General features: G+C 36.4%; 1 protein-coding gene across 1 annotated transcript; it reads right to left on the bottom strand.

The window, feature by feature from the left end:
• Positions 1-6,960: 6,960 nt before the first annotated feature.
• Positions 6,961-7,911, bottom strand: LOC141540933 (olfactory receptor 5V1-like). The gene has a single exon (XM_074264897.1). It carries the CDS (start codon positions 7,909-7,911, stop codon positions 6,961-6,963), a length of 951 nt encoding a protein of 316 aa, XP_074120998.1.
• Positions 7,912-14,239: the final 6,328 nt, after the last annotated feature.

Genomic DNA, 14,239 nt, shown 5'->3' with positions numbered 1-14,239 from the left:
CTGTTTCCTAGGTTTGTTGGGAAACAAATTCAGTCCATTCTCATCTGAAACATCTCTCAAATCTGTCCTTTCTATTCTCCCTACTGTTCCCATTGCTCCCACTGCCCCTCATCACCAAGTGCATTATTCCAGCAGCCTCAAAGCAGGTCTTCTTCTCCCTGTTCTCTACTCTCTCAAAAGCAGCCTTCATACTGATGTAGCCTCATCTTTCTAATGCATTTATAGTGGCAATTCAACAGTATTTTGCTGAATTGACTGGTTTTTTTTTTTCAATTAAATTGACCAAATGTATTTCTGTTACCTAAGTCCTGCTGAAATAAATTTGATGGCCTCATTATTCTTGGGTTTCACTTGTGGTGGGAACATTCTTTTTTGATCAGATTCCCTAGGATAAAGAATTAAATTATTTTAGAAAATCAGAAAAAAAATAAGAAGTTTCATTTCAATTAAAGAAATGTGACTTACCTCTTTTGCTTTGGAATTTTCTCCTTTTAAAAAATCCAAAGAAAATAGGTGAATGAAATTGGGTATAAAACAAATATAAAGTAGATGTGATTTCTTGAATGGGAAGAAAATTAATTTCATGAGCATAATATTAAAAACCTCCTGCCTTAGTCTTGAGGAAAGAGGTGGAATCAGCACCTGGCAGTGAGCTGCTACCCCAGTGACAGCAATAAGGAGACTTGGATTTTGAGGTCCTCTGCTAGCTGCTCTAACTTTACCTCAGGGCTTGAATATGTGTGAGATGGGGGATATGAACTTGAAGAGTTCCAAGTTATAAACTAGATTATTTCCTATTAACCTGGTCAATCCTAGAGGCCAGGGTAGGCTTTAGTCCCTGAGGTTCTTTTATTGAAGCTCTGGACTAGATTCTCTGGAGTGCCTCAAGCAACTAGGCTTTATTTTTCCCTGAGGGTCATAGGATGCCAGACTTTGTAAGTGCAAAGGACCCAGAAAATTATATCATTGAAACCTCTTTGGACTTGCTTCCTTGTCAACATTTCTGGTCTTCCTATATATTTTTTCCTATATAATTCTGGCATTTAAAATCTCTGTTCATTAAAGATTTGTAATTGTGTATCAGGTCTTTTTAAATATTTTCCACAAATGATCCCTTTTTACCTGAGATTTTTTTTTATATGATCCTGGTCTATAGGTATATAAAATATATATATATACAAATCAAGCATTTATTAATAATAAATTATAATTTCTCAAACCCCACATTGAGTTATGAGATCCCATATGGGGTAGTGACACAGTTTGAGAAATTGGGATCTACACTGCATCAAACTATGCACTGATGGAGGTCCCTGCCCTCATGGAGCTTAAAGTCTAATTTGTACAAATACTTATAGTACCTGGGGCTCTCCTTTGCCTGTGTACCCCCAAGACTCTCAGGTTGGAGGCATATTATGAATGTAGGTCAATATTCACTTAAAATCGGAGTTTGTGATCCTTTCTCATTCTATTTCTTTTACTTATAAATTAAAGGAAATGTTAATTCAAAGGAAAGAATATACAATTCAACAGCACAGCAAAATAAATGACCAGTGATTCTTCCCAAACAAACCAACAGACACTCTCTTACAGATAACTAGAGTGATTGGCATAGTGTAAGACGACTGTCCATTATCCAGAATTTGGGCAGCCATGCTATCATGAAAATTATGTATAATACTGATGAACTACACCAGGGAACCAAACTTTGACATAATTTTCCATAAGCTCTAATGACCAATAGAATCTAAGGTTTTTGCCAGATTGAAAAACATTGGGTACAGACCTTTGTTCTGCCATTTTTCCTGAAATTGTTGAAATTTTCTGAAATTGTTGAGCAGGTCCTCAACTCCTTCTGAAGCTACAATGGCTCTCTGGTACATGACCATCTTCTAAGGGAACAATCTGCCTATTAAGGACTCTGGCAAAAATCTTGCCAGCAATGACTAAGAGAGAGACCTCTTGATTGTCACAGAACAATCCATTTCTTGTAGTATTAAACTATATTAGATAGATTTACTAAAACAAAGTACTATCCTGGGTCTAAGAAGAAAGGGTTATCAGTTGCTAGAACAAGTTTTAAGTAGTAATGAAGAGTCAGGATATTCAGAATAGACCTAACAACAGAAATGATATTAACTAGTATTCATTCATTCGGTACATCATTATTATATCTCAGTGTTTGGCTTTTGTTTCCTCATTCTTTGTTGCTTTTTATTGCATTATGGTCTAAAAATGGTATGTTTCTTATTTCTGCTGTTTATGTTTATTAATAATTTTCTGTGCCTCTTTTGTAAAGGTACCAAAAATGCTCAGAATATGTATTTTCTTTACTGTTCCCATTCAGAAGATGACATTTTCTTCTTTCTGTTAGATTTATCCTTCTCCATAAGACATTAAAATCTCACACAATTTTTATAGATTGTTTGCAATTCTTTTCATATTTGTGAATTTAGATGTTGTATAGTATTTTGTGCAAATACTGTTAATGGTGACAATAGTTTTATTGTCTAAGGACCCTTTACACATTTTTTTGGTCATCCTTCTTGACAGTGTCAATTTTTACTTTTGCTTAATCATAGTGTGATGATAACTAATACTTTTTTAGAAAACATTGCAGATTTTGTTGCAGTTTCTCATTTCCACTCTATGTATGGCTTTTTAAAGATATTATTTATAAGCAGTAAATTGCTGGGCTTTGTTTTTTTATCCATTATCCTATTTTCTTTACTTTTAATGGATCTAAAAATCCAGTTGTGTTTCTGATAATAATTGTTGAATTTACATCTATTTATTTCTTTTTTCCTGATTTGTACCTCCTTTCTAGTTAATATTTTGTTCCTGACATTGATTTTGCTTATGGTAATTTGATACTTGTCAGTTTCCACCAGCTTTCCTTCTTCTGATTATCACCTACTTAAAGTTCCTTGAATTTATTTAAATTGTTGATTTCTCTTTCTTTGTCTATACTTCTCCAGATCTTTGACCTTTCTTCAACAAGATAAATGTATTTTTAGAAATCTTGCTTTCCTACTCCAGCACCACAGCCTAAATTTTAGCTTAAATAATATTCTTTTGTAGTCATTTGTTCCAAGAAGTTTTCATTTATTATGTCCTCTTTATTATTCCTACTTTTTTTTGAATTGTATTGTGTCATGAATTGGAACATAAATATACATATATAATATATATTTTATATATAGTTTTTATATAAATACAGAGAAAGAGAATATAAGGGCTAGGTTCAAATGAGATAATGAATATAAAACACTTGGCAAATCTTGAAGTGCTTGCTATATAAATACCAAACTATCATCATCAACATTATCATTACTGTTATAGGACTGCAGTTACTAAAATTAAGTCTAGTGATGTCATTCCCTGAAACTTTTAGTACATTCCTCCTAAGCTCACAGTATATTTAAAAGAGGGGCAGCTAGGTGGCACAATGGATAGAGTATCAGCCCTGAATTCAGGAGGACCCGAGTTCAAATTTGATCTCAGACACCTAACACTTCCTACCTGTGTGACCCTGGGCAAGTCACTTAAACCCAGCCTCATTAAAAAATGTTATTTCATACATAGACACACAGTATATTTAAAAGAGTTTGCTAGTAAATGTTAATAACTGGACTCTCCAGGAAGACAAATTACACATTTATTTATAAGTGCATTATTGGCACTTTTTAAAGCTAGACCAGGATGGAAAAATTTTATTCTCCAAAGAGCCAAATCGTAAATATTTTAGGTTTTATGGGCTAAGAGGCAAAATTGAGGTTATGATGGAGGTACTTATATAACATAGCTAGCTCGGTTGCATAGTAAATAGAGTGCTGGTCCTGGAATCAGGAAGATTTGAGTTCAAATCTGGTCTCAGACACTCTAACTGTGTGTCTCTAAGCAAGTCACTTTACTCTCTTTGCCTCATTTTCCTCATTTGTATAATAAGCTGGAGAAGGAAATGGCAAACTGTATCTTTGCTAAGAAAACCCCAAATTGGGTCACAGAGTCAGATATGACTGAAAAAATATCGAACAGCTTATGTTACAAGAGAAAAAATAAATTTCCACAAATATTTTTATTAAAAACATCAAATTATAAAATTCAAATTGCAGAATTTTGAAAATTCAAAATATAAAAATTATAACTATGTATCTTTTTTTGTAATTACAGGCCTACGAATGATAATGGAATTCTTATGTGTGTGTCTGTGTATGAAATGACATTTTATTTAACTGCAATTCAAATTTAATGTTTCTTATTATCAAAATTGATTACAAATGTTCATTTGATAATGCTAATTTTTAGTGGGATTTTATTATTGCATTTCTGAAAATATCTTTTATATGGGTATTGTCAAATACCAATATCCACCCATGAGCATGTAATTTTAATTGAATATATTCACCATTTGGAAATCATTTAATATCGAACTCTACCAAATTATTTTGACCATTACATTGCAGATTAATTACGTATGGAAATTTCTTTTGTTATTTGCATCAAGGTCTACAAAAGGCTACTGGAACCATAGTTTGAGCTTAGAAAATGTCTGCTGCAAATATGTGTGAGAGTAGAAGTCTTCTACTCTTTTCATTTTACCTTTTGACAGCATGAGAAGTGTATAAAGCACCTTGACATTATCTGTGATTCAAACAATGTTAGTTGTCACTAAATTGATTTTACTGTATGTAAATTTCACAAAGAATGCTATTTTTCATCATAGTTTTATGCTGAATTCATTAACATCAACTCAGCAGAAAAAGCTAATTTTCAAAACTATTTAGTGTTCAAAAGTAATAGTTGAAGGTAGTTCTCATTCAAAAAAATGTCATTCTTGACCTTGAACTCAAAAAAAAAAATCATAAAACTTTCTTTCTCTCTTCTTGTTTTGACATTATAGGTATAAACTACTAAATTACAAAAAATAAATGTCATGGTATGGTGAATGGGATGCTGTTAAGTTCTAACTACATCACTGGTTTGTAGTGTAGTGTAGAGATCTGGAGAGGGTTACATATGGCCTCTGGTGCAACTATCCAATTCTGCCATTATAGAACATAGACAACTATAGACAATAAGCCAATGAAAGAGCTTGACTATGTTCCATTGAAATTTCATTTATTGAATTTTGTATAATTTTCATGTGTCATGAAATAATGAAATAGTCTTCTTTTGATTTTTTCCAACTATTTAAAAATGTAAAACCATTCTTAGCCCTTGGGTCATTAAAAAAACAACACAACAACAGGAAGTGGGAATTGGCTTGGAAGGGAGTTTTGATTTCTGAGGTACAAATGTTCACCCTGAAATTTTTTAAATTGTTCTCATCATTTAGCACATCAGTATATATATCTGAATGTTTATGTCATTTTTTCTGATTCTATGTCACAGAGGAATAGAGCTTGTAAAGTACCAAATTTGAACTCCCTAGTATATCTCATTTTTTTTGTTGTTGTTTAGATGTCCCCATGTTTTATTTTCTCTTTGTTTATTGAATTAATTTTATCTTTTTTTGGTGGGGTCTTCTATTATATATTACCCCCAGAAGTATCAATTCATGAATGAGACATTGAAGTATGATGGATATCATGCCAGTAATATAATAACCTTTCTTAAGACCAGTATATTTCTATCTCTGGATCTCTGTCTTCTTTTTTATGCTAGTGCTAGTTTCCACCTATTTATTCCCAATCCTGGAGTGGGATAAAATCCTGGTAAGTACAATTCTTGTTTAGAGAAAGGGCTCTTCTGTATATATTATCTTCCCTTGTAAGAATATAAGCTCCTTGAGGGCAAGAGCTATCTCTTTATATGTGTTCCCAAGACTAAGAAAAACTAGTAATAAATAGTAAGTTATGCTTTTACTAAATGCTTTTACATTCATCCATTCCTTCCTTCCTTCCCTCCTTCATACCTTTTCTACCTTGTCAATTTATTCAAACATGTTCACCTGTTCTGACTTCTATTTTGACCTTCTTGCCAATCATGACACATCATTGATTCCAGAAAGTAGTATATGGTTCACGGAAAGTTCTGGAGATGATATAGTGCCTGCCAAATTGTAGGAAGGCAATTGTATGGCACATTTTAGAAGATATTTTATTGCATATATGCTAGGATAAAAATTTTCTGAAAGTGTCATGTAAGAAGTCAAAAGCTTGCAAGCATATTAACAACTTATGTTAATTTTATAGATGAAAGAGAAATACAGAAATGGTGCTCATTAAAGGACTTGATATTATAGAAATATAACAGCGTGAAATGTGTGATGTTTTAGACATATAGTTCCCCAAAACGTAAATATCACAGAACAGTATGTTAGGCATCTACAAACCCCAGGAAGTAAGGCTCTTTCCCCTCCAACTGTGATACTTTTTGAAAATGAATTTAACATATGTTTTCTGTATTATAATTATTTAGCCCATTCCACTTTTAGAAACTCCTCCACTTTCCCCCAACATAAAAGATTACATTGATCTCTTCATTAATTACCTACTATATACCAAGGGCAGGAGATATCAAAAGAAAGGTAAAACCAAAACAAATTCCAATCCTTGTTCTCCCAACACCTTTTTTTTTCTTCTCTGAGGCTGGGGTTAAGTGACTTGCCCAGGGTCACACAGCTAGATCAGATTTGAACTTGGGTCCTCCTGAATTCAAGGCTGGTGCTCTATCCACTGCACCACCTAGCTGCCCCCTCCTTGTTCTCAAGAATTTTCTAACTGAAGCTCATAGTCATGTACTCTTGTTTTACTCTCTAGCATTGTACTCCTTCAAACTTTCTCTCTTGTTCCCACCATGGAGATCATTTATATAGGAAGAGTGATATTGACCTTAAAATGAGTGTTCTTAAATGTACAAAATACATAGGTTCACAAAGGAAACCAATTATATTGAAAATACGGTTAACAAATTTTTTTTAAACTAAGTTCATGGACCCCAGGCTAAGATCTGGAATCACTGGATAAAAAAACACCCTTCACATAATTTCCTTAAGGCAACTTTGACTTCCTTATTTCTCAGGCTATAGATAATAGGATTTAACATGGGGGTAACAATACAGAAGAGCACAGAGACCAGTATGTCCACATCTAGGGAGTAGCCTGAGCTGGGCTGATCATAATTGAAATTGGCCGTTCCAAAGAAGATGACCACCACAGTGAGGTGAGAGGCACAGGTGGAGAAGGCTTTTTGACGCCCTTGAGCAGACTGGATTTTCAAGATGGCTGAGATAATGAGGATATAGGAGACAGCAGTGAAGAGGCAGGGGCTCAGACCAATGGTAGCACTGGACACATAGAGGGTGAACTCATTCACTGAAGTGTCTGAGCAGGAGAGCTTCAGGAGTAGGGGGATGTCACAGAGAAAATGGCTGATCTGGTTGGGACCACACAAAGTGAGAGTTGCTGTCAGCCCTGTGTGGGTCAGAGAGTTCACTAACCCACACAACCAGGACCCAGCTGCTAAGTAGGCACAGACCCTCTTGCTCATGAGAACTGGATAATGTAATGGATGACATATGGCTATAAATCTGTCATAAGCCATTGCAGCCAATAGGACACCCTCAGAGCCTGCAAAAGTAACTAGGAAGAAGAGCTGAGACAGGCAACCTTCATAGGTAATTGTCTTCTTCTCTCGGAAAAAATTTACCAGCATATTAGGGATAGTGGTGGAGGTGTAGCAGATGTCCAGGAAGGACAAGTTGCTGAGGAAATAGTACATAGGGGTGTGGAGAACAGGATTGATTCTGATTGCTGTTAGTATGAGAAAGTTACCCAGAAGAGTTACCAGGTACACAATGAAAAATATTGAAAAGAACACTCCTTGAAGTTCTGGGTGGTTGGAAAACCCCAGGAAGATGAATTCAGTGACAACTGTTTCATTTCCCCTTTCTTTAATGTCCTTCATAGCTGAAATGAAAATAGAAGATTGATCATTGTCTGGAGGAGGAGAGAGCAGATCTGAATTCAAAGCCCAACACTTATTAATTTTTGACTCTATGCAAGTTACCCTTTGTTTACCTCAGTTTCCTTAATAGCACTTGCCTTTCAGATGTACTGTGGGATGAAATGAGATAACTTTAAAGGGCTTAGCACAGTACCGACATGTAGAAGCCATATATAAATATTAGCTATTATGATTAGCATAGCTATCACATTCTCTTAGTTCTCCTTGCTTTCCAACCATTCATTCTATATCCTTACAGATCTCTGAAGGAATGTATTCCTGAAGAGTCTAATCTCAGCCACTTCTCTACCTTGTCTCTTGAAAATATCATTCAATTCTCTGGATTCAATTATGTCTATGCAAGTGACTCCGAAATCTTTATCTGCAAGGTATTACCACACCAAAAAGCACTAACAAACATGTTACTGGAACTTCTAGTTTAGTGGAATTATCAACTCAAGGAGTAGAGAGATGGGCACACCAGTCAACAGCAGGACTTGCTTAATCTTTTTATTCCTTATTATTGTTCTGTAAGAAATGACCAGCAAGATGATTTCGAAGAGGACTGAGGAGACTTGCATGAACTGATGCTGAGTGAAATGAGCAAGACCAGGAGATCATTGTATACTTCAACAACAATACTATATGATGATCAATTCTGATGAGTGAGGCCCTCTTCAACAATGAGATGAACCAAATCAGTTCCAGTAGAGCAATGATGAACTGAACCAGCTACACACATCAAAAGAACTCTGGGACATGACTAGGAACCACTACATAGAATTTCCAATCCCTCTATTTTTGTCAACCTGCATTTTTGATTTCCGTTCACAGGCTAATTGTACACTGTTTCAAAGTCCGATTCTTTTTGTACAGCAAAATAACTGTAGGGATATGTATGCATATATATTTAACATATGCTTTAATATATTTAACATGTTTTGGTCTACCTGCCATCTGGGGGAGGGAGTGGGGGAAAGGAGGGGAAAAATTGGAACAAAAGGTTTTACAATTGTCAATGCTGAAAAATTGCTCATGCACATATCTTGTAAATAAAAAGCTGTAAGAAAAAAAAAAGAAAAAAAAAGAAAGAAAAAAATCTTTTTTATTCCCACTCAGTTTTGTTGAGAAACAAATCCTGTCCCCTCTAAAACATCTCTTGTATTTTTCCTTTCCATTCTTCCTAATATTCCTAATGGGCTTTATCACCAAGTGCCTGCCTGCATTACCATAGTAGTCTCAAAGAAGCTCTTCCTTCTGCTCTTCTCCCTTCAGAGCAGCCTTCATGCTGGCACTGATCTATCTGGTGATAACATTAAATAATTCGCCCAAGATCACAGACCTGGTGAATGTCTGAGCCCAGATTTGAATTCACTAAGAGCTCCTGGAATTCTATCCACTATGCCAAAGCTTCTGAAACTGTGGATTATAACTCCATATGGGGTCTCATAACTGAATGTGGGGTCATGAAATTAAGATTTATTATCAGTAAATGTTTGATTTGTATTCCTATTTTATATATCTATATGCCTGGGATCATGTAAAAAATGTTTGGGTGAAAAGGAGTCATGAGTGGAAAAAGTTTAAAAAGTTCTGCACTATGCTACCCAACTGCATATTGTCTGTTCAAGGAAGACAAGTACTTCTGTTGTGAGGGCTTGCCGAGCCCTTTTCAGGATTGCTCGTCTACCTTTGGTGTCCATCTGTCACCCAATTCTCACCTGTGACTCCAAGAAGCTGTAGCACCTACTGGGTAAATCCACTTGACTGACAGATTAAACTAAATTGAAAGTAACCAATTGTCCTCAAATGGAACAAGAACAGTAGGATGCTACTCCAAGCATGTGAAGACTTCACCTGGTGGAATGGGTGGGTGAGAACGCGTTGTTCTAATGGCCATGAAGGCAGTCGAAGCAGGTTCTATGGAGTGCTTGGAGCTGGGTCAGACATGGCAAACACCAAGGTCATCCCTTGCATCCCGGGCCATCTCCAGCCATTCTGTTTTTTGCCTTGTCACTAGATAACAATGACTCTGGAAGAGAGAGTGAAGCTGATGACTTTGTGCAACCTTGCCTTATTCCATCCATTCATAAATAGATCAAGACATCACCCACAATGTTGTTGGTTGACTTCAAACATGAAAGACCAACAACAATAACTCATGTTCTGCTCTATCATCTACAATAGTTCTCTAATATCTACAGAATAAAATTGGGAAAATAGCCTAACACTCAAGGTCCTTGTCTTGCACATTCCTTCCTTTTACAGATTCTATATTTCAACCACAGGAAGTACTCAGATGTCCAAACATGTCCTGCACTTGCCCACATCCATACTTTGCTCACATATGCTTAGAATATTATCTTTACCTATTACATTTCTTCCAATGTTTTAAAGCCTAATTAAAATGCTACCTCCTCCGTCACCCTGATCCACAAGTTACCCTTTGGAATCCTTTTGTGCTTTGATAATACACTTATCTGTACTGTACATAAAGTGTCTTTTCTCTCTTTGAATTATAAACTTCAAGTGGACAAGGATCAGGTAACCTTTGTATCATGCTTTATATGCTCATACTATCTGTTGAATCAAATTGAAAAGTGATATCTTCAGGTGCTAGGGTAAGCACCTCCTATAGGGGCAAAAGAAAAATTCTCCTTTCTTGATATTGGTATAGGGAAGATGCGTTTCACAGGGTATCATTTAATTTAGAAAAATGGGTTCATTGTGTGACTGCTGTACAAACTTAGAGGAAATGTCTTTTCAAAGCAAAATACACAGACTGAGGTTGTAGGTAATTCATGTTTTCCAAAAAACCCAGTAAAGACTGAAGAATCAATTGTGTGGCTGACATTGTACCAAAAGCTGAGGATGACTGGATTAATATATGGCTGAAATGACTGATTTTTTTTTCAATTAAAATGACTTGATGTTTTTACCTTACGTAAACCCTACTGAAAACAAATTTGATTGCCTCTCATTATTCCTGGGTTTCACCTGTGGTGAGAACAGTATTTTTACCCACAATTTCTCCAGGATAAAGAATAAAATTATTTTTGGAAACTCAGAAAATAATAAGAAGTTTCATGTCAATTAAAGAAATGTAACTTACCTCTTGCTTTGGAATTTTCTCCTTTAAAAAAGAAGAAAATGGATGATAGAAACTAGGTGTAAAACACAAAGGAGAGGTTGTGGTTTCTTGAATGGAAAGAAAATTAATTTCATGAACATAATATTGAAAAGCTCCTGTTTTAGCCTTGAGAACAAATGTGGAATCAGTGCTTGGCAGTGAGCTTCTTCGGTGTCTGCAATAAGGTGACTGGGGTTTTGAGATCCTGGGCTTGACTGTTCTAACTTCATGCCTCACCTCTTGGGTTCTAGCTGTGTGAGATGGGGGACAAAGGTTTGAAGATTTCCAGGTTAACCTGGTCAATCCCTAGAGGTCAGAGTAGGCTTTATTCCCAATGATTATTCTCTTGAGTTCTTGGACTAGCTCCTCTTTAGTGCCTTAAGCAAGGAAGCTCTACTTTTTCCCCAGGGTCGAATTTCATGAAACGTTGTAGCTCAAAGGGACCCTGAGAATCATCTCTTTGGAGCCTTTCCAGCATTATTTCTTCATCAACATTTCTGAGCTTTACTTGCTACATACTGAAATTTTATTTGGTTTTTTTTCTGGGGTGTAGGGTATATTCAGGGAAGCCTAGTACTTTTAGTGTGAGAACTGTCTAGCCCTTTTCAGGACTGCTCATCCCACTTTGGTGTCTACTCGATACACCAAATTCTCATCTGTATCTCCAAGAAGCACGTGCAACCTGGTAAACCATTTTGGCAGATAGACTAAATCAAATTGAGGGTAGATCAAGTGAGTTAGGGGGTGTTTGTACCAAGCATGGGAAGACTTCCCTATGTGGAATGGGCAAATGAGAATAATTTGCTCCAAAAGCTATAAAAGCAATTAAAAAGCAGGTGCCATGGAGTGCTTAGAGCTTGGTTAGACATCAGATGCCATGGTTATCCACTGCATCTCAAGCCATCACCCTCTTGACTTTGTCTCATCACTGGATATTGATGACTTTGGAAGAGAGAGTGAAACTGATGACTTTCTCCAACTCAAATTCAATTTATGCCAAGTCAAAAGATATCACTCATCTTATTTTATCATTTTTATCTATTTCCAAGTCCTGTGGTTAAGTGAAAAAGCAGCAAGGGTGCATACCCTGGGAACTATAGTTACAACCCTGCCCACAGGTAGCCCAAGCCAAAAGGTCATCTCATTGGATTCAAAAAGCAGAGGGATTTGGCAGCCCCTTGGGTGTCTAAGCAGCTTTTCTGAAGGACCAAACTATTTACCTCCTCAAGTGAGGAAGAGGCTATAAGATACCCTAAAAATCTTCTCCTTCATCCAATCTTGACTTGCCTACCACAACAGGTATAGACCTTATCCTGCAATAAACACAAAAAAGTACAAAAACTTCTGCAAAGATGATTCTACTTACCATGAGTACATAGGGTGTGTATGCTTATGTAGAACATGAAATCCAGTAGACCTGAAAGACAAACAGCTTTTGTGAGAAAACACAGTAAATGTCACATCCAGATAAAACCCCTAAGTCAAACAAGGCTGGCAAATGAAGGCTAGCTTACCACAGTCAGAGATGGATATACATTTCTTTCTTTCTGGCGTGGCCACAGTGAAGGGAGGTGCTATGAAGCTCATGTAGGTTTTACAATCAAAACTAAAATACTCAACAAGCCTAATAATTAATGAGCAAATGACAGGTTCGTGACAATGTGATCACCATTTCTAAGAAAGTGCCATGTGATCATCATCGGTACATATGATTCCACCATTGTCAAGAGCCACAGATAGTAAAGGGATCCCTGGAAAAGACCGTTTTGTCCTTGGAAAACTTTGCTAATCAAGTCTGGCTCAGCTTCTCCATCCCCTTTGCAAGTGGCAGGCCTTTTGAGGAGTCAGAAGACATGTCTAACCTTGCTGATTACTAGTACCAAGAATCTTTGGAGAAAGGCATGATTACTGACTTCTAAAAGACGTATCTGGAGGATATCTGCCAGATATTCTATTATCTGTTACCTGCTATCTGAATACCTTTGTGTACGCTATTTGACTATTGTTAGAACACAGAGGTAGTAGTAATTTGTAACCGATTACGTGAACCTTAGTACATGTATATTAACCCTGGTGTGATCCTGAATAAATTGGACTCCTGTTTTCACCATCTGCGAGTCCCACCTCCTTACTCCTAGTCTATGAATCAGGGCACGGGGCTGGCTTTCCCATGAGCAAATTTGGACACACAGTAACAAACTCTTATGAGCTGCTAAAAGTGAACAAGTCTGGATGATTTTAATGCAAGAGTTGACAAAGAGTATCAGACATGGCAGGGAGTTCTTAGGAGAAATTGTGTCAGATTCACTTACTACTAAAGATTTGTGCATCTCATGATCTTCTCATCACCAACACTGTCTTTCATTGACCTAAAGGCAATAAAACTTCATGAATGCACCTTCACAGCAAACACTGGCAATTTTTAGATTGGACTTATTATGGACTTATTCTCTCCAAATTAAATATTCTTATTCAGCAAAAGCAGCAGTTCCGAGATAAGACAACTACCAGAAAACTAAGTATCATCATATTAGAGAACTTTTCTGAGTGAGAATAGTTCATTGTTCACTTGGAGAAAAAGCTGAGCCAACATATGGTAGGCAACAGTGGAGCAGAAAAAATGTGGGATTCTGGGAAATAGGCACTGACTGCTCTTATGTTTTCCCAGCCATCAGTGGAGTAAAGCAGGGCTGTATGCTTGCTTCCATGCTTTTTAGCACAATATTTTCAGTAATATAGTCAGGCACTTTGCATGAAGGTAAATATATCTACCACACTGATGGTAAATTATTTAACTTAAAATGACTAGAGCCAAGACTCAAGTGGAGGGATAGTTGGTGCATGATTATTTGTTTACAGATTTGAAGCTGAGATGCAACAAAGAATTCTTTGCTTCAATCTCTAGTCCTTGTACTAATATAGACTAACATTTATCACCAAGAAAATAGAAGTTCTCCACCAGCCAGCACCACCCTATCCATATATGGAGGCACCAATTATACCAAAATGGAGAAATTTCGAATAATGTAGATAAGTTCACTTCTCTTGGCAGTATACTTTCTAGGGATAGATACATAAATGATGGGGTTGATGCACACATTGCCAGAACTAGTTCAGTGTTTGGAATGTCCTGAAGAAAAATGTAGGGGAAAAGAGATC

The sequence above is a fragment of the Sminthopsis crassicaudata genome, chromosome 4 (genome assembly GCF_048593235.1).
Source record: "Sminthopsis crassicaudata isolate SCR6 chromosome 4, ASM4859323v1, whole genome shotgun sequence".
NCBI classification, from domain to species: domain Eukaryota; kingdom Metazoa; phylum Chordata; class Mammalia; order Dasyuromorphia; family Dasyuridae; genus Sminthopsis; species Sminthopsis crassicaudata.
Note: the sequence above shows the minus strand (reverse complement) of the source record. Positions and strands in the feature narration are given on the sequence as shown.

Bases quoted from the DNA above. Each gene is read 5' to 3' on its own strand.
- LOC141540933 (XM_074264897.1), bottom strand. From the start codon at position 7,911: ATGAAGGACATTAAAGAAAGGGGAAATGAAACAGTTGTCACTGAATTC.